This window comes from Falco cherrug, chromosome 4 (assembly GCF_023634085.1).
Source record: "Falco cherrug isolate bFalChe1 chromosome 4, bFalChe1.pri, whole genome shotgun sequence".
In the NCBI taxonomy this organism is placed as follows: Eukaryota; Metazoa; Chordata; class Aves; order Falconiformes; family Falconidae; genus Falco; species Falco cherrug.
The window spans coordinates 92,682,288-92,703,112 of NC_073700.1; the positions used below are offsets into that span (position 1 = coordinate 92,682,288).

At 44.4% G+C, this 20,825-nt stretch overlaps 1 protein-coding gene and 1 long non-coding RNA gene across 9 annotated transcripts in view; both read right to left on the reverse strand.

Moving 5' to 3' along the window:
* LOC114017807 (uncharacterized) overlaps nucleotides 1-2,983 on the reverse strand; it is a 38,790-nt gene extending 35,807 nt beyond the window's left edge. For both annotated transcript variants that reach the window (XR_008731997.1, XR_003563066.2), the window contains exon 1: nucleotides 15-2,983. This is a non-coding gene — a long non-coding RNA (uncharacterized LOC114017807). The remainder of the gene's footprint in view (nucleotides 1-14) is intronic.
* Nucleotides 2,984-6,783: 3,800 nt separating this feature from the next.
* The window catches only part of PDE1C (phosphodiesterase 1C), a 370,389-nt gene continuing 356,347 nt past the window's right edge, over nucleotides 6,784-20,825 (reverse strand). For 5 of the 7 annotated variants that reach the window (XM_055708678.1, XM_055708672.1, XM_055708676.1 and 2 more), the window contains 2 exons: nucleotides 19,177-19,242; nucleotides 6,785-8,107 (listed from right to left, as the gene is read on the reverse strand). In XM_055708678.1, coding sequence (XP_055564653.1) covers nucleotides 7,938-8,107; nucleotides 19,177-19,242 — 236 coding nt within the window. In that variant the 3' untranslated portion in view covers nucleotides 6,785-7,937. Of the gene's footprint in view, nucleotides 8,108-19,176; nucleotides 19,243-20,825 lie in introns of all 7 variants that reach the window. The other 2 variants (XM_055708673.1, XM_055708674.1) reach the window with 1 other exon arrangement.

The following is a 20,825-nucleotide window of genomic DNA, read 5'->3' on the forward strand; positions in this document are numbered from 1 at the left end:
GAAATTTCACTTACATGTGGGGTTGGAAGAATTTTCTTGGTTTACTAAAAGCAGCTTCCCAGGATTTTTGTCAACGAGGAATCCACCTCAGATCAGATCTAGCTTTGTGCAGCACGGTGATAAGGGTTAACATAAAAGACACCACCAATCCAGTGTACCTGGCACTAGATGCCAGAGAGGTTGGTAGCACAGAGCAGTAGAAGTTCAACTAATGATTCAAATTATATTTTTCTTCTGACATTTCACTTCATTTGTCCAGCATTCCTCTGCTGGAATAACTCCGACTGCAGTGAAAATCCCCACGTGCAGAGCTGATGGGATAGATGGAGAGGGTGGGAGGGTAGGAATCGACCTTAGAGTCCCTGAAACACAGAGTAAACACTTCTGCCTGTATCTGCTCATGACTTGTGTTTGTGAGGAGGAAAGGGTAGATTTACCATAGAATGAAAACTTACAGCTAAGGGCTGTCAGCATTGACACATCAAACAGGACAGAGGGCAGAGCTCTCAGAAGAGAAACTATGGGAAGTGCAATGCCTGCCTGTGACACCAGTGTAGGCTATTGACTGTTTTTTTTTTTTAAATCTTTCAAAGTTTTTGTTCCTGGGCTGGTGAAAGATAAACTAGTTGGATAGTTGATCCTTTTACTCCACATTTTTTCTTTTTTTAAACTGAGTCCTAGGTTGTCAGTTAGGAGGGGCTGTAAAGATTAAAAATCACAGTGGGAAAGTAAAAATTGACTAAAAGGAATAGTGCTACTCAACGGCATACACATACCGCAAGGTGGAAGAGCATCACACTTTTTTTTAAATAATTTACCTCATTGATTCAATTAAGAATTGTTTCCACAGCCAGCTACAGCCTTCAGTATTTGTACAAACCGAGACAGGTATTTGTAGACTATTATACAAAATAGGTAGAACTGGGTAGTTTTGTGCTTGCCTTAATAGCTCTGTGCACTAGACGGAGAAGTGCTGCCGGCCAGACCCTTAGGGACCTCAGCAGAGAGGTTCAAGATGATCTAGCCTGGCAGACTGAATTTAGTTATCTTTTTAACACCCTTAAGCAGACAGCCGAGGAGCACACTCGTTTGGACTCCATTTGCCACAGTGACTGACCCAGCATCTTTCATGAGAACACAGTGCATTCTGAGATACTTAGCTTCAAGATGTAATCAACAACAAGCTTATAATAAATATTCATGTATGAAAGTGTACAAAAGCCCAGCTCTATTATTAATGGGATGCCTGATACCTTGGAGATGTACTTTTTTTGTGTGCTGTTAATCTATCAGCGAGAGAAGATAATATTAAAAGATAATCAATCAATAGTTCATATAACAATATTCAGGTAAGGTACACAGTAAAGTATATGACAAGAAATACGTGTGATTCAAGTCGTGCTTTACCAGTGAAGCTGGTGAATATTTTCAGCGCACAAGACAGCAGAAGTGAGAGCATGGAGTTCTGAAAAGATGAATGTCAGCAGTGGATTAGCCACGAAAATGCACTTGTTTAGGCACGAAGGCCCTTAACAACACAGGACAGGAACACAAATGGGATGTGACTGTCTTCACTGGTCTGAAGAGGATTTGTTTCCAAGCCTGGCGAATGCTGACACAGCTTAAGGGGGGGGGTGGGGGTGGCGTATTGGGTGGTGGGAAGAAAGCACCCTTTAAGCCTAGAACTGTATGTTCTTCACCAAAGAGGAGTTATGGTCCCAGTGACATCTCTGAAGGCGCAGAAGCCTAATTTACCATCCCTGCATAGATCAACTTGAAGCCCAGCCATAAAAATGCCGCAACATACATCATTTGCTGCAATTCATTTAAAATCGCATATTCATAGCCTGGTAATTCAGCATTTACTGTTTTCCCACCCAGGAGCAACGTGAAGGACTAAAAAGTAATTTTTCACTTGATCAATTAAGTAAATAGGAGTTTTCGCAATGTTCCTGGTAAGCAGTGCGATGAGTCGTTTCTCAAAGCTTTCACCTGCCTCATTGCACTCAGTGAAAGTGTTAAATATTACTTTATTTGGGAATAAGATAAGATTTTTTTCACATCAGATAAACACTGCCCCTTCCCCAAAACAAAGCCTTTAGTGTTGCAGAATCCTGTGTGGATCGTACAATGGTGTGAATGTGGTTTATTGGGTTTATTTATCGTTGTTCAGGCTCTGAACTCTCCCTTTAAGACCAGATAGTGCTAAAAGTGCACAAATTGCTCTCCTAGGCAAACGGCTGGAGTTGGTGTGCTCTGGGGCAGAAATGTTGTCGTACCCTGTGTACCTGAAGGTCCCTCATGGCCATAACAGCAAAATCACAAAAGAAAGCACAGGAACAGGCTAAGCCTTTCTAGCACTTTTAAGACTGGGATGCTCCAGACCGGTCGTGTACATTGTCTGCACATCAGCATTGACTGCTTTAGGGGCTTAGTAGCTGGCTTGCATTCAGATATTTAGCTGGAACTTCATCTCACCCTAGAAGTCTGGGCAGGACAACCCGTCCCAGGCCTCCAGGGCAATGAAGTGCTGTTTCAGTCAGTAAATAAAAGACTGACTGCAGTCAGGAGGTTATTAATGGCTAATATTTTTGGAGCAAATTCTCAATTAACCTCTACCTAGAAACTAAGGAACAAGCCTCCACTTAAAACAGAATTAGGACAAAAGGATTTAATGGCCTTGCACTTCAGCAGCTTTCACCTAAGGACTGCAGAAAGCAATCTGAAGGGGATGTGATGAGCGTTTTTGTAGTGCTAAACATGAGGTCCATAGGTTAAGTGATTTGCCCAGCTAAACTGCAGCAGAAACAAGTCCAAAGCAACATTCATGATGCTATCACTAACTCACACTATATTCACAGATAAAGCAGCATTTGCATGCATTGAGTTTAGCAACACACCAAAATTCTGTCTCATTGAAATCTTGTCTTACTGCGTAATAAATTGATAACTGTATAATGCTTTGACCACATAAATTAATAGATGTGTTTAGATACCATAACAGATTATCTTCCTGCATGTCCTATGCCATTCCTACCTTTTACATTTTGTAAATTACATTTTACAGTTACATTTTGTACATTACATTTTGTAATGTACATTTTGTACGCATGACCTTACAGTATTCCTGTATGCAGACAGACTGCCCAGCAATTGCATCTACAAGCAAATACCGAAAATGCATGTCAGTGAAGCACATTAGGAATTTTGGCTTCTCACTTGTATTTAGATAAGCTCATAAATACATATTATTCTGTTCCTTATGTCCCCCAAAAAGCCATGGGCCTCTTAGAGTCAGGTGGCGCAAACAGAAACAGCAGTATTATGGAATTCTTCTACAAATTGAAAGAATGAACATTAAAAACCAGTTTCTACTCCACAACACTGTCTCCTGGTCCTGCAGGAGGAACCCATGTCAGTCTGTCAGACCCAGGAGCTGTGAAGGGAAGCTTAATCCAACCTCACACCCAGCATCCTGAAGAATCCTGAAAAGACACAGACTGGACAGATGGACAAGCAGCAGCAAAATTAGAGAGCACATTCAAGAAATAAAAGAACTGGTTTTGATTGACCATTTCTGCTTATTCTTACAGGTGTGATGATCCTGTAAAATGCAAGCTACCTATTTATAGCTGTGAGACACATTGCTGTGAACTTTGGCTTTTTCCAAGCTGTTTAGTCTTTTCCAACCTTCAAAGCATGTTTTAGGCCCCCAGGGGGTCTTAGGGTCTGAGACAAAGTTATACCTATCCCAGGTTTGGTTTTCCACATTCTGTTTTGCCTAGAGAAGAGAAAGTAAAGGTATCTTATTAATTTATATAATGATCTGATAGGAGGGAGTAAAGAGGGAGCCACGCTCTTCCCAGTGGTACCCACTGCCAGGACAAGAGGCAGTGGGCACAAACCAAAATACATGAAATGCCACAAGTAAGAAAAGCTTTTACTACTGAGCACTGGCATAGATAGCCTAGAAAGGTTGTGGGGGTCTCCATCCTTGGAGTTTTTCAAACCCAAACTGGACATAGCCCTGAGTAACCTGCTTCAGTGGATCCTCTTTAGACTTGCCAACTCCAGAGGCATCATCCAGCCTCAGCTGTTCTGTGACTGTAGCCCAGGATCCATACCAAGGGAGCTGCTAGGTGATACTTAGCAGGTCTGTGAAAGATCAGGAGAAAAGTCTGGGGTAAAGGGAGGAATACATGTACAAGGATAGTGGGGGATCAGCCAGAAGGACTCATGCTGGCCAGGTACCTGCACAACAGAAGTGAACAACAGGCATCAATAAGAAGGAGAAAGGAAGTAGGGACATGGCTGGTCCAGAATCAAATTTGCTTTATGAACCCAGATGTCTGCCTCATGACCTAAAGAACTGGAAGGGTCCATTTGAGCTGCTGATCCACAACTCCTCCTCCCTCCTCCATCTCTGCTCTGGCTGCTGCAATTGCCCCTGGAGCCAATCTTCCTTTCCAATCTCTGTCTGTGTAGACATAGAAATATACAAAATATAAGGAAGAGCCTCTCTACGCCTCATTCACTGTGGATTTTAACATGTAGATTTTTTAATTCAGACTTCAATCTTTTCCTAAAAAAATAATGAAAAAAACCCCTTTCAAATAACAGAGCACCAAACTTTCTTGCTGTATCAAAAGTGATCCAGTGATTAGAGCAAAGATTCAGTTCCCAAATGGTCTAAACAGAAAAAAGGCTAAATTTGCAAGTGTTGATAGTTGCAATGAGTAATGAATAGCAAGTCTAAATGGTGTCATAAGTCTGAGATCATAAGACTTTCCAAGAGGGACAGATTACTCAGACTTGTTTCTATGCTTGCAGCAAGTGGTTATCTCAGAAATCAATGCAGAAAAAGGTTGAGTGCACTGCAAAGCCAGACCTCCCCCAAATAAAACAGATTTCATTTTTGAACTTCTGAACTTGAAAATTTCCCTTTGGTGTACACTAGATGTCAGGGTTGGACTGAGAGGAGGAGCCCATCCACTCCACCATACAGCTCTGCTCATCAGGCTGGATGCCATCAGCACAACCAGTTTTGCATAGGAATTATTTTTGTGAATCATCTGGTATCTACAAGGAGCAGTCTGCACAAATACCCTCTCCCCTACTTTGCAGTATTTCATTTAGGCCAAAAGCCCCAGGCTTTGAAAGAGGGAAGAGACATCCTGAGATACGTTTCCAATACCAATGAATATCTGCCGGCATTCTTCACCTTCCCCAGCTCCAGGAGAAATAAAAAATAAAAACTCTCTGAGCTACTTGGGTGAACAAGGCACTTTGTAGAGGGGACTCTAATAGACAGCAACTCATCACAGCACACTTGGCTGGAGAAAAGTGAGAGCTAAGAGGAACCTGATCAGAACTACATTTAGTTTGTAGGAGCCATACATGCTCCCCGTGACACCACAGGCAGGACATTACATTTCCCTGTACCTTGACTACACACCAGCAAATTCAAGACGGCAAATTATCTCTGCTTCACGGCAAAGGAGAGAGTGTGGGCCAGGAGGGTAAAGACAAAAATCACTGCGTCTGTGAGATGCTAGTGACACAAAACCAACAATCCCAATAAACTATTGGTAATAATGAAAAGGAAAAAAAAAAAAAAAAAAAAAGAGAAGTTCCCCTTTTAGCTTCTGCAAGTGACCCAGTGCTGTCCACTTGTCCAGAGAACAGTCAGGTGGGACTCTCTTAGGTAAAGCATTAACCAAAGTTGTCGTAAAGGAAAGGAAATGACACAGACAGAAAATGCATTTGGAAGGATAGTATAATTTTGCATTTCTCTACAGCCTATTTGTGTAAAACATTTCAGGGTATTCTACAGGCAAAATACAGTTCTCAGGGAATTCCTAGATGTAAATCACATTTCATAAGCAGGAGGCTTTACAGGACATTTCTCTTTGCATTTCGTTTAGGCAGTGACCCAGCCCAGCTGCTGGAGTCACCAGTTCTGATGGTGGTGAAGGTCAACACCATAAACATAAAGCACAAGGTAAAATAGAAAAAAACCCAATGTGAAACAAGGTGACATCAGAGCACTTAGGTAGTGGAGATGTCAGACCCCAGGGCGAGTGCACCCGGAGTTGCAGTGATCCTCTCCAAGGGAGCAAGGGACATCTGTAACACTGGAAAAACACCCTGGCTCTTTTCACACAACAACCAGCCGTGACTTTAACAGTGACTGTCACCTAGCACTGCTACGTACACTGGCTGGTGCAGTTTTGATGTTGGACATAGTTACAAACCTGTAGTGTATAACGCAGTGTGAATGCACAGTGAGTGAACTTTTAGAAAATATAAATAATAAAATTGGTAGGTAGCAGGGATACTTACAGCAGAAAGGGGTCAGCCGAGTTTTTATAGAAGAAATATTGGCTCACATATCTTTGAGACTTCCTTGGAGGAGCCAATAATGGTTTGCAGTTCTCCATTTTGACAAGGTCCTGCTCCAAAGGCTGTCAAAACTACTCAACCATCATGGACTGAAAGGAGATCATAGCATACAATCTTAAGGTGGGTGGATAACTGGTTAATGATGGGGGAAACATAAAAAAAAACCCAGTGGGATGAAATCATCAGCCTTTGTAGTAAAGGAGAATTGTCTTCTCTGCTATTCAACTTGCTTATCCAGAAAAGGTGGTTTGGAAAAGGTGTCAATGGAAGAAGAAAACAAGCAGGGAACAGAAACAAAGGATGTAACATAAAAAAAAAAAAAAAAAAAAAAAAAAAAAAAAAAAAAAAAGCTGCAGCAGCAGCTTACTGTAGTATCATTGGCAAAACCACCAATTCAGTAAGTGCAGAACAATGCATATAGGGAAAGGCAAGCCCAACTCCCCAAGTCCATATGTGCATTTGGGCTATAAATTAATTAGGATTTATTATATATAATTCTACAGAAACTACTACTCAGTGCTCAAGGAGGTTCAAAAAGGAAAGAACAACTTTAAAAAAGTATTTAGAAAGGTGTGGAAGATGAAACAGAGTGTCATTACATAATTTTATAAATTTCTGGTATACCTGCATCTTGAGCACTGTGTGCAGTGCTCATCCCCTTCTTTCAGAAAGATATTAAGAAAAAAAAAAAAAAAGATACAGAGAATAGCAGCAAGGAAGATAAAAAGTAGAGTAGGGTTCTTTGTGAGGAGACTACAAACAGGACAGAGGCCTGGCAAGTGACAGCTGAGGCGGTATGTCATCAGGGACCTGGAGAAAGAGCATAGAGTTGTTCACCACCGTTTCTCACAGTATAAAGAGGAACTTCAGAGGGGGCATGCGCAGCTGTGAAGCTCAGGCCCATGGGACACTCTGGGCACCAAAAGAACACATGAGATCAAACTCAACTAAATTAATGCCACAAAAGACAATCTGTGATATTTATTGTTCATCAGAGTTTGTGCAAAGAATAATTTTAACTCTGCGCGATGTCTTCTTTTTCCAATGAGTAAAGTGAGACGACCCTGTACTCCAGCCTCCTACTTTCATCTTCCTGAACACCTATCACACTATGACAGAAGGACATTTATTATCACTACATTTAGGTAAGAAAATACTTTCCCATGCTGTCTGAAACAGGAGTTGTCTCCCCTGTGGTAGGCTGAAGGTCACCTTGAGAACACCATAAGGAGACCAAAAACCTAGGAAAGCATTGGCTTCCTTAATTTGACAGGAGACTGTGGTATACAATTACTTCTTTTAAGGTCAGAGCCCAATATTTTACTACTAAGTCAGCATATGCTGCAATAATAAGGCGGCTATTGCGAACATTTCCAACAAAATGTCCATTATATTGTTTAGCTAAATCATACACTTGCTTTTTTCTGGAATTGCAGCTGCTGTACAATTTAGCATGGCCTGTGCAATGCTTACACAATGTCCTCTATCTGCCTGTGAGGAGCGTCATTCCAGAAGATGCCTCTTTATCTCTTCAGCTATTTCCTATGCCAGCTCTGGGCAATATGTTGGATCTTCTTCATCCTTCCCCTCTGGTCAAGCAGCTTACATCTCACAGGATAGTCCTCTGATTTCTTGCAGAAGGTTGGGAAATACTCTCCTGATCTGTGAAGGGGTCTCCTGATGTGATGCAGCTGAGGTTTGATGGCTGGTGGTGACAAAGGAAGAACAACGGTGGTTACCATGCCTAACATTCACTGGCTGGTGGACAAGAAATGAATTCCTCAGAAGCTGTGTCCATCCCATTTGGCACAGCCTGTCTGCACAAAGGAGGGTTTCTCAGCCTGAGCCAGGAGTCTTTTGGGTTAATGGGTAGTTACAGAGGGTTAAGAAAAGGTTCAAGAAAAAAGAGATGTGAAAATATGTATCACAAATATAGATGTAAAACTCTAGAATGAAACACAGACATCTCCAAAATTGAAATTTGGGCAATTAAGCACTTTGAAAGACTTGATGTTGAAATCATGCTCTTATTCGAACATCCCAGAAGACTGCACTGGCACAGGTGAATCCCAAAGAATGTTCTCAATGTTATAAAACAACAGTTTAGACAGAAGATGAAAGTGCCAAAATCTAAATGAAGAGCAACTTTATACTTACCTATCTACACACAGATAGCTATACACCTCACTTTTCAGAATATTGAACAAGGCCATTTTAAGGCAACAAATCTGGATTGAGATCCCATTTCCCAGAATTCAGGAACAGTTAGATCTGAGGAGTTTCATATGATTTTCCAGTAAACTAGAGGCCATTGTGGAAGTCACAAGCGGACTATATATGAATCTGACGATTCTCAACTTCTTGAGTCTGTTTATTTGAAACTATGCCCTGCTTTCTTACACCTTTACATAGGTAGAATGAAAACTTAAACATCAGTACGACCAAGATGTATTTGTCTTATGCCTTGTTATTATTTACAATATAACCAAGTAATGTCAATAATTAGCATGATAAGCACTTTAAAAGAAAAGTCATTGCTCTCAGCATGAATCCTAAGTGAAAAAGATTCCCCTGTGTAAGCTAGCTAACATCAAATGCCAGAACAGTCACACTCTCATCTTGTTAAACTCCTTGCATGATCAATTGTACTCTAAAATGTCTTGGGAAACAAAAAATTATGGATTTCATAAACTTTAGAAATACACATCCAGATTTATGCATAGTCATAATCTTTCCTGTCCTCACCTAGGCTAGAATGACATTCATTAAAAGCTTGAAAAATATCCAGGTGAGTTACTGTTCTTTGAGGCACATTCACTTTTCTGATTAATTCCATTTTCTGTACTCAGCATGGATTCAGCCAAACCGTTATTGGATTTTCCATTGCTCAGCATGGGGGAATGTTTATTGTTAACTGGAATTTTACTGGAGTTGTTGCCAGCAGAGATGACTCGGCTAATAGGTTTAAAGGGGTTTATCCAGAACACTGACAGTGCTGTTTATCATCCTCACACAGGAGTTGATAAAGAGGATCCATGACATTTAATTTCTTCAGGCTTTAGAGACTCAAAGTGAAGGGGAGAATATTCTCTCTCAGAACTGTAGTGTTCTGTTCCCAGATTTCTCACTGACTTCTCGCATGACCTGGGCTTTAACATTCACCCCAGTTTCTCTATTTGAAAAAAAGGGAATAAAAATGACAGTACTTACCTCACAAGGGTTTTGTGGGCTTCAATAGGTTATGATTCTCAGGACCTTTCATGCATGGAGTGATGGAAGTATTACAAGTTTCTAACCTTGATGCTGCCAAAGCATGAATTTCCTTTTGGGTGGTTGTTTTTTAATTTAGGGCAAATAAATAATTATTTTTTAAGACCATGGCTATCATCAAGGCAACGAAAGCAGAGAACAGGTACTTGGATAGTGCCAGTGTAGACTAGAATAGTTACACAAGCAGCATCATACAGAGAGACTGTGTCATTCAGACACTGATTTAGCCAAGAGGCTGAGTGCATTAGCTGCCCCGCTTGCTCTGGCCAGCACAATGTGCAACTTAGCATCTTACAGAGCAGCAGCCATGCAGACTTCAGATTTGGCTAGGACAGCATCTACCCAGTATCTCCTCTTACCCTTTCTTTGATACAACTCTTCTTTTGATTCTTGAGAGAGGTGAGGACTCCCTCTATCCACCTGGTATAAACACCTGCCCTACGACAACATTATGCCTTGATTTGCTTAAGATATAATGATCATCACAGGTGAAAGAACGAATGCCAGAGCTGCCACTTAGCAGACAACTGCGAATGAAAAATTAGCGTAGACTGGGACGCTCTCACCCAGCACTAGTCCTCAGGTTCTGCTTGCAGCACCACAGTTAAGGGCTGCCCATCTCATACCGCCCCATGCCCTTCCTGAGGGGGACACACCTTTAACTGACGTCTGTATTTTCAAAGAGTTCTGCTAAACAGAAAGGAGCCTAAAGCTTGTAATCTGCTGCTAAATTTTTGGTAAAACCCTGTAGGCTGTATCTGAGGCACCTTAGGTTTAACTACAGATACTGTGTCGAAGTGGGGTTTGATTTGAGGATATCCGCAAACACATTGTTGAAGAACAATGCAACTTGTACAATGCTTATATGAAGGAACAAGAATTGTTCATTTCCCCATCCCTCTTGCCCCCCCATCCCCACGTGTAACACAAAAGCAGCCTACTGCATTCCACGCAGCTCCAGTTAGATTAATAGCTTGAGGCACCACACCAGAAGCTATTATTTTGTATTAGCAGTGATAGATATTCCTATAAGCAGACATAGCTAATACATGAGAGACTGTTTTGAAAGTCGAGGAATGTATACAGAAGGGCAGATGAACGAACATGCTGGACTTGCCACAGTTTAAAACATTCATCCATGTGTCCAGAAACTACAGGAGTATCAAATAGTGCCACAAGTTCTGCCCTTTAAGCTGGTTCTAAGATGTGCCATGCATCCACTGGGTGAGGTCAACAAGAAAGCCCATCAAAACCCAATTATTTTGCAGATGATCACTTGAACTAACAGTCCAGACAATGCCAAGAGCTTCAATCTCACGGATAGTCTGAACACAAGAGAAAACTTTATTGAGGAGTCTGCCCTCAGTTAATCGAGCATGATGGATATTTCATGTGAACTTGAAGCCAGGGGATGCGTCTCCACAGTCCACAAGAATTATTGTACACTATAGTCAAAATTTTAGTTGGAATTTTCCTGGTTCCCCTGACTTCCCTAGAAATATACTGATTTGCAATAGCTTTTGCCCTATTGCAGTAAGAAGGAAAAAATTCTTACTGTCAAAAATACTATATAGTCATCTTCAGTATTTCAAACTACTAGTTGTAGCAACAAACACTCTCGTTGTTACATAGCAATTCCACTCTAATTAGAAAAAAGAAGACAAAGCAAAACAGTGATATCTTTTTCTTTTCCCTTTCAAGAAATTTAAAGCAGATAGAATATATAAATATTTCTATTCATTCGAAAGGCACAACCTTTTAAAAAAGGCATCGAAATGTCTTTTTCTTTAATGTCATCACTACAGTCACAGAATGAATAGCACAGTTTTTGCTCATGAATACCTGCGGGGAAACAATTTGCCTCTGATAAAAATTAAGAACACAGCTGAGCAGCCATATCTGCAAATGGGATTTGAGTGGTCACTGCTGACACTTAGTACTGCAGGGAAAGGAAAATGTAGCAGTGAAAGAAAACAAGAAACTGGAAGGGGGAAAACCCACACAGGCTGCTCAGCTTGCACATCTGCCCCTGAGCTGGTGGCAGTCCCTTGCTGTGCTGCTTCTGCTGCTTCTGCAACAGGACTGAGCCATGTCTCCCCACCACCTTTGCAGAAAGGGAGGTTCAGCAGTGAAACACACCGGGTTCACGGGGCAGCACTGGTGTTGCAGGAGGCCACTTTGGCCTCAGCACTGCAAGACAATGCAGGTGAGGGTGGATGAGGATGAGATTGCTGTCTCTCCCAACTGTCCTTGCCTCACAAGGGGATGCTGTGGCATTGGCACTGGGGTGGAAATAGTGTCTGGAGGACGGCTTGGTCCAGACGAAACTACTTCTTGTCCCTCTCCAGACTCTCATGCAAGCACTAACGGCCTCTGGCATGTCATGAGCAAGGTATTAATGTGTTCTCTTGCCAAACCAGCTGTGGTTACTGGCTTGTGGGGACATCCTGAATACAGATGACCTGCCATCTCTCCTTGCCCCTCAGCCCCCTGCAGAGCTACTGCAACTTTTGCCTTCAACTGCTATGCAGGCAGGATAAAGAAAACCCTAGGACAAGGACAGCAGGAAAGATGAAAGACTTTTATGATCAGTAAATTTGATTTACTGATATAGCTAAAAAATTCACTGGTGAGGTAAGGAAACTATTTCATTGGGCATTTTTACTGGGAGATGGCACAGGAAAGCTATGGAGGATTTTCTGCTGTAATTATCAGGAAGATCTGTAGGACAAAGGACCAGGAGAACAAAGACTTTCATTAGAAACACTCAAGAAATGTTCTAAACTTGGGGAGAATCAATCTCTTAGGAGTGTTAAGAAAATATGTACATTTTTAAACAAAATTCACTGTTTTCTCCAATGAGACACCTCAAGGACAGAGCCCAAAGACAGCAACTTCTTGCCCAGTCATTGTGACATAAGCTGAGGGGTTAGTAACTAATTACAATTTTTTTTTTTCTGTCCAGGTATGCTTTTTAATTCATTGAATGCATATTATGCTCTCCTCTATGCCCAGACAGCTGACATTATGACACATGTTCCAGCCTAGAGGACATTAAACCTAGTCCTCTATGACAATGTGAATTCTGCAAGTACCTGCTCCATAACACTGCAAAAGGTCCAGCTTTCAGGAATATGATGTACCACAGCTTGTAGCAAACTCTGCAGGTATCACAAGAAATATTAGAATAGAATAGAACAGAACAGACTAGACTAGACTAGTAGACAGACTAGACTAGAATAGTATAGTTCAGCTGGAAGGAACCTACAATGATTACGTAGTCCAAGTACCCAATCACTTCATGACTGACCAAAAGATAAAGCATGGTATTAATGGCATTCTTCAAATGCCTCTCAAACACTGACAGACATGGGCCTTCGGCCACCTCCCCAGGAAGCCTGTTCCAGGGTTTGACCAGCTTCTTGGTAAATAAATGTTTCCCTGTAACAAGTCCGAACCTCCTCTGACAGTGCAGTAGCAAATGTCCCTTGCTGCACTGGTAAGGAACGGTGAGGAAATCACACATGCTCTCTACATCTCTGCAAAGTCCCTGCAGAGGGGACCAAACCCCTGTCTTTCACCTCTGGCATCACCATAACCAAATGAATGACTATGGTATAAATGCCCTTATTTACATAGTTTGAAAGTACAAACCAATTTTGGCACCAACAGACAAAACAACAAGAACAGCACCTTCCTTAGTTTTTCAGTACTTCAAGTGCTAAATCCTAAAGGAAAAGGAGAATTGCCAGGGTTTAGGTAAGATCTAAACATCCTCCCACAAATAGAGGTAGGCAAATAACTCTTAGGTTAAAGTGACAGATGAGCTCTGAATGTCCTACCCTGTGCCTGAAGCGCGTTTACATCCTGTACAAACACGGCCAACGTGTGTGTTTCACAGAGGGGCTGCGCAGCTCAGTTTCAGTAGGACACGGGGATGTGACAGCCACAGCAGCAATGGGCTATTTTTGCAGTTTATAAATGTTGTTGTTTGCCTGGCCGTGCTTTGGGCACAGACCCAAATGTTCTAGGTCTCAAAATGACCAACCTTTCCACCATGTCAGTTCAACCTCCACTCACTTGTCAAAGCCTCTCTTATTACCATGGCGATCTGTTGGCACCATCCGTCCCAACCTATGGCTCTGGTCACACTTTGGCTTTCCTCCAGCCTGCAGCTGCTGAACCCATCTCCTGCTATATCCTGGAAAAGGCTTTGTGCCCAGGCAGATCAAGTCCCTGGTCCTTCTGGCTGCAGGGCCACATGGACGTCGGCTCTGGCGCAGAGAGGGGACGGTGACAGGGCTGGGCTCTGGGCTGCAGGGACGGTCCCTGCCACAGCCTGAGAGAGGAGGAACAGCCCGGGGTTTGTCCTCGGGAGCCGAGTGGCAGAGGAGGCGTCAGGGACACCCATCAGCTGTGCCCCGTGCATGGCCACCGAGGGCAGGGACAGCCCCCTGGGCCCTTCCTCCCAAGGATGCTGGGCGGGGGTGGGGCTGCGCATGGGGCAATGTGTCACCCCCGTGTTACCCCATGTCACAGTGCTGTCACCCGGCAACGCGCTGTCACAGTGCCCCGGGGGAGTATAAAAGGGGCATCGTCCCGGGTCCCCCTGCCAGAGCTGGCCTGGCACCGGCCTGAAGACACCCGAGAGGGAGCCCTCGAGGGAATCATGGAATTCCCTGGGGGCTGAGGGAGGGAGCCTGGAGCCTGGACAAGGCTGCTGGAGCTTCTCCCCTGCAAGGGCAGCTCCTGGCAGGGCCACGGCCAAAGCCCATCCGATGGGTGGAGGATGGGTGGAGATGTTGTTTCAGCCTTCGGGGAACAGACAGCAGCCCCTCAGGAGAGGAGAAGAACCACCCACCCCTGGGGGTGCCCGAGGCTGTCGGGCCTTCTCAGCTGGACAGCGGTGGCAACACCACGGGAACGCCTTCTTGAGGAGCGCCGCAGGGCTCGCCGTCCTCATCCCCGTGGAGCCAGGGGCAGCAGCCGTAAGAAACAAGATGCAGCGGTATTGCCAGGGGTCCCGGAGCTTTGGAGCACCCACTGGTGTCCCATCAGGTGCCAGCAGGAGTCTTGCCCCCTGAGTAGCTCGGGCCGGGGGCATTTGGTCACTCTTGGAAGCCCCTGCGATGGCTCCAGGTCAGAGGGAGAGGCTTGGCATCTCCCGGGAGGCGTGCCCAGCCCGTGGGACGAGGAGGCCGGTCCCGCTCACATGCTCAGGGAACAGCCGATCGCCAGCGCTGCCTGGGGTCAGGAAGGAATTTTCCCCCGGGGCACATTGGCACTGGCCCCCGGGGGTTTTTCGCCTTCCTCTGCAGCACTGAGCGCGACCACTTGTCAGGGCTCCTCGGGTCCCTCGGGCCAGGTCACCGCCTGCTGCTCGTGCCCCGCGAAGGTGGCCTCTCGTGCCCTGCATCTGGGGGGAGGAAGGCTTTTTTTCCCCCGCGGTGGGCTACCAAGCGTCCCGCCCCGGGGGTTTTTTGCCTGCCTCTGCAGCACCGCGCAGGGCCCCTGGCCAGGGCTCCTTTGGGCCATTCTGGCTGGGTGCCCGCTGCTCGTGCTCCACGAAGGTGGCCCTCGTGCCCCGCACCCGGGGGGAGGAAGCTTTCGGGGCTCCCGGGGAGGGGGCCCAGTGTGGTCCCCCCAGGAGTTGCTTCTTGTCCTCTGTCGCACCGAGCACAGCCCCTTGTCAGGGCTCCTCCGAGCCCTTTCGGCCAGGTTCTCGCCTGCTGCACTTGCACCTCCGAGGCACCCCCGTGCCCTGGCGCTCTGGCTCTCTTGCCCATCACAAGCCTTGGCAGGAGCCAGCTCTGCTCTGCCCTCGGCTCCGTTTCCCCAGGGCTTCTCGCTTGTGCAGAACAGCCTCTGCTTGGCAGGGCTCCAGGCTCGCTGCCCCATCAGGAGCTGCCCCTTGTCAGCTCTCCCTGCCTGCAAGGCAAGCGCAGGGCAGGCACGAGGGCGCTTCCCGTGCATCCCTGGCCAAGAAGCACAGCGGCGGAGCACGTTTCTGAAGACAAAAAGTGTGCTTGTGATTGGTACCTGTCATACTTTGGAAAGTAACCAAAGGTGCCACACGTTTCTTCTTCTTCTTTCATGTGGGGTTGGTCCTGATCCTCATTCTTCACCTTCTCACTCAGAAAATGGGGACTCCTTGGCCTGGGTCCCTGCTGCTACTTTCTGCAGCTCCGTGCCTTTGCCAGACGGCAAGGGATGCTTTTGCAAGCTAAACTGAGGAACGCATCAGCCTGCTCTGGCTGCACATGAGCATTGTGTCACTGCTTGTGACCATCGGCTCTGAAAGGGATTCAGAACAACAGAATACCCTGTTTCCCCTTGTAAACTTTGCACTATATGTCCTTGAAAGTGTTTTTGGAGCGGAACCCCCCCGGCTTTTCAGTGAAATAAGTCTCGTCGGTATTTGACTCGTGGTGAGTGTGAGGAATACAACACAACAGAACAGAAGCGTTACGCCACGTTGTGCCTGGAGTTCTGCGTGACGAGCTGTGACGGAGGCCTGAGGGGTCCCTGCAGGAGAGCAGCTCCTCAGGGCAGGGCCCAGGCCCAGCCAGGAGACAGGGGCAGGCACGGGCACACCTACAGCATGGCCCGGGCAGGGACTGAAGGGCCCAGGCTGAGCTATGTCCCCTGCGCCCTTGGCAGGAGACGGGGGCACTAGGGGTCCCAGGAGAGGCTGGTCCCAGCTCTGAGGCTTATAAGCACCTCCAGGACCCTGGAAGAAATAGAATTCTGAATGTTTTCAAGGCACAGAAAGAAAACTGTCGTCACTCAGTGATTGTAAATAATACTTCTGGGTACATTAATGCCCCTACTGTGCTTCCTCACCATACAAAGTGCAAGCTCCCTGAAGAAATAGTTGGTTCATCCTCTTTACACTGAGAAAAAACATCCGTTCCAGGAGGTTGCAGATGTGCCTGTGGCAGCCGGGGTCCCTGCAGCACTGTTAGATGCAGATGAGATGCAGGGAACTCTGGTTTCACCAGTGGTCAAGCTCAGGTGGTAGCTTCACCAGGGAGCTCTCCTGCACACTAACCTCATAAAACTTCCCCAGCTTTCTAAGCTTTTGGGTGTTTCTTTCTCTTGCACTTTAAATTGACAAGGCATAGATTCAAAAGTTAGTGATGATTAGGACTTACCAATCTGCCAGCAAAGAGACAAGATGGGATCACATGCACACATGCTTGTTCTCATCAGCCTTGCTCCTTTAGAAGCGAGACTAAACTTGAATGCAATAAAGCTTCCCCTTTTCATTCAAGATGCAAAACAGCCAGACAATAACTTTTTCTCAATTAGAAGATTGTGTGTGTGTTCACAGCAGGCTGTTTCTGAACTACATATTAATTAATGGCTGCTTCCAGCAAAAGCAACCCCCCAAAACCTGATCTATATAGAGCATAAAGAAACAGTATTATTATGGCTGTAAACAAAATGCATCACTGGACTATAAATACATGGAAAATATTTCACTATTGTCGACTCCCCAACAGTGGCAATGGAAGGGTTGATTTGCAAACTGTACCAGAGCAGTTTGCTGTATAAGCCATGGTAAGAGGGCATTGGTAGGAAGGCACCAGCTAAGCAGCCAAACAGAGAAAACCCACTGGGTCCTTAAACCAGTTGTTGCCAAAACATCCACTGAGGTGGGAGCTGTCTAATGAAGAGAGAGTCAAAACACAGCTAGGCATTTCCATAAGTGCCCAAGAGAAGGCACCTTCTTATAACTCTATGTAAGATCATCACAGTATCACTACTGAAAGTAATGCGGGACTGACAACAAATCCACAGCGTCTTTTTGCAAAAAGGGACACTATTAGGTTGATTGGTCCCTTCTCCTGAAGGTGGATCCTCCCTACTGCTGTTTTTCTAATCATAACAGTTAACAGATCTCTAGATGGGATAGTTTTAAAGGGGAACAAATATCATTCCCAAACAGATGAGGAAACTGGGGCAACAGAACAAGGATTTCAGCAAGGTCATTTAGCAAGTCAGCAATCATGAAGGGACTGTACCTCGTAGCTTCTGCCAAACCCCTCTCTTCTGCATGTATATCCTCTGCCTTCATATTATAATGGTGGTCTGCAGGCTCAGAACAAAGACCACACATAAGAAGGGATGAGGGATTTGTTGTTTGCAGGTGGTTAAGAGATGGATGGGTTAAAAGTGCTACGGAGTTGGAAAAATAGATGGAAAACCCTGTATAAGCATTGCTTGTTAAAAATAAGCAAGTGACGATTGCAAACATGCTAAAACGTATAAAAAGTGATCTAGTTTTGAAATTAGATGTGTTTACATTAGATGAAAGTTACGGCTGTAGTGTGGCATGAATGTTTCATTCCACAATTTTTCCTTAAAACATAGGGTTTTTTCCCTCCAAAAAGCAAGATCTCTCCAAAAGCTCTTCAAACAGCGAGACTTCTAAATGCCACATGCAAGAAAATCCTGGGTGAAAATATACAAAAAGTAGCAGCCTTCCCGTTGAATATAAATGTAAGAATTTAACCACTGCTGGGACCCTATGAGAAACAGGCAATATACACAGGTAATACCTGTTGTCACTGCCAATGATGGGAAACTTCAGAAATTCAGAGGGTATATTTATGATGTTTCCTGTTCCATGCTTTCTAACTAAAAAATGTCTTGGGTTAGAGACCTGGGAGTCCTCATGTAAGCATGCTGCTCATAGGATTAAATTTTACTTCCAGATTGTCCATTCTTGTTCTCAAGCAGGACAATAATCCACCAAGCACATTGTTTTACTACATGAATACAGTGTTTTGAACTCTCTCACATTCCTCCTTGTCCTTTTCCTTGCTTACACCCAAGTGGTGGCTGCAGCTGTGCCTGGGGAAACAATCTGCTAAGGTGGTGGCTGCAAAAGAGCATCATGCCAGGAACAGCTTGGAGAACTGAAACAGCATAGCAACATGCTACTGCACATTGGCACCTATATATGGAGCCACACTATACCTCATCTGCTGGCACAGCAACCGCTGATGAAAATATCTGTTTCATATTACCCTTCCTTTCTTCTGACAGTTGTGTGGGACAAAGATGAAGGATTAAGAAAACGGTTATCATGGTGAAATAGAGACACCAGGATTTAGTAGATGGGACAAACACAAAAAAACCTATGCTTAGGTCCACAAAACAGCCTTATTTTTTCCCTTCAGCATCTACTTCCAAATTAGAAAATCCCAAATTAATTTGCCAATCAAATTACAATAGTCTGTCAAGTCAGCACTGCAAGCCACAAAACACAAGGTATTTGTTTAAAAAACAATTAAATGCAGTAAAGACTATTGAAAACAACAGTTAATTTGCACAATGCCAGTGAAAGGGTTTACATTGTTAATGTGATGTGTACAAGTCATGACATACCTGAAGCAAGTCATCTGCTTATGTCCATCACCCAAACAATTGGCACCGCGAGTGCCTATTTCTAAGCTGTGCACATAAGCAAATTAGAGTGAGGTGGTACCGACTGACCTGGCAATGTAAGGTGGTTTGCAGAGCGACCCAAGCCTGGCAAGTCAGCTGAACGTAGCAACGGACCTTTAAAAAGAAAGAATAGTTTCAGCAGAGATGGATGAACAGTAGTCCCACCAGCCATGACAAAGCTTTTTGTAGTGCTGCCACCACTACGAGGTGTTTGTTGTCTTCTTTCCACCATTTCTTATCCATACATTTAGGTAAAGCTTACTGGGAATGTAGCCTCACTTTTGGGGACTTTTGCATCTAAAGGAGTCAATAACAAACATATATTCTTTTTATCACTTACCCAGTTTGAGTAGAGATATCCAAGTTATTTATTCTGGAAGTTTCACTTTCTTAAGTTTTGGACCTATGAACTGCCAGATCTCAGAAACCTTCCCCTTTAGCTACCTCCGTGTCCTCACAGAACTGGCAGTTCCCAGTTTTATTGCCCCGCACGGCTCTGAAGGCAGTTACACGGCACTTACCTTGCTTCTGTGGCAGTTCAGCAAGTGGCTGGCATCCCTGTGGGAACCATTGGTTGGTAACAGCTCCAGGCATTTATGCCACTGGCTATACACACCAGAGAAAGGACTCTGATACTTTATTTGCAAGGAGAGGTGAGACACCCAAATCATTGGATGGCTTTTCCAAACCAACTTTTCTCCCTTCTTGCTTATGTGGCCGTCAGTATTTTTGATTTGAAGATCACAGTCAGCTACATCAACACCCTCAATATCTCACAGAAGTTTGGCAGCTTGGCTTCATCTCTACTTGCGCTGGGCTGGAGGCACGTGCAGACTCAAATCAAGCCAGTAAGGTATAAGAATACAAGCAGGTACAGTGGCGAGCACATTGCATGTTCTTGAGGAAATCAATACCAGTGAACTTCCCAGGGAGGAAAGGAGTGGATTAGAACTGGAATTTCAGGCAAAAAGGAATGCATAAAGCCTTTCACGCCTGTATTGAACATCTCTGAATTTTACATCCTCAGAATGAACGGCTTGGTCTTTGTCACTCTTTATCATAATTTTTTACTTTTTTAAGGAAAAGATCAAATAGAAAAACAGCGACGGTATGGGAAAATCCTGGTCACTACCTGTGTGGCGTGGTAACTACAGCACAGACACCACTCAAGTCTACCTGTGGAATAAGATACCTTGTAGAAGGTGCTACACAGAGATGTAGCTGAAATGCTGTGAAAGGAGGTCTATAAGCAAGATTGAACACTGGACAGCAGCCCTGTGAGATCGATGCTTATACTTCAAGTGGCACAGAAAAAAAAAAAAAAAATCACACAAGCAAGTATTTCAGTGGGCATGAGTGTGGTGTGTTGTTGTTGGGTTAGATGCTCATATTGACTGTGATTTCAGCCAAAATAGAAAAAGGGAAGGGTGAAGTTGACATGTCTAATCCCCAAACAGGTAAATACCTCGGAGTCCTTAAATAAGCTATTTGAATTATCTACATCAACTTCCCTACGTTTAGAATTTAGGAAAAGCCACTAGCTGCTCCTCACAGGGGCAGGTGGTGAGCAATGACTGCTGCCCAAGCAACATTCCCACCATGCTTAAAAAAAAAAAAAAAAAAAAAAAAAGTTGATTATTACTAATACTCTATGGGGAGTTGGACACTGGAAAGCAAATGGCAAGTGCCATGCCTGG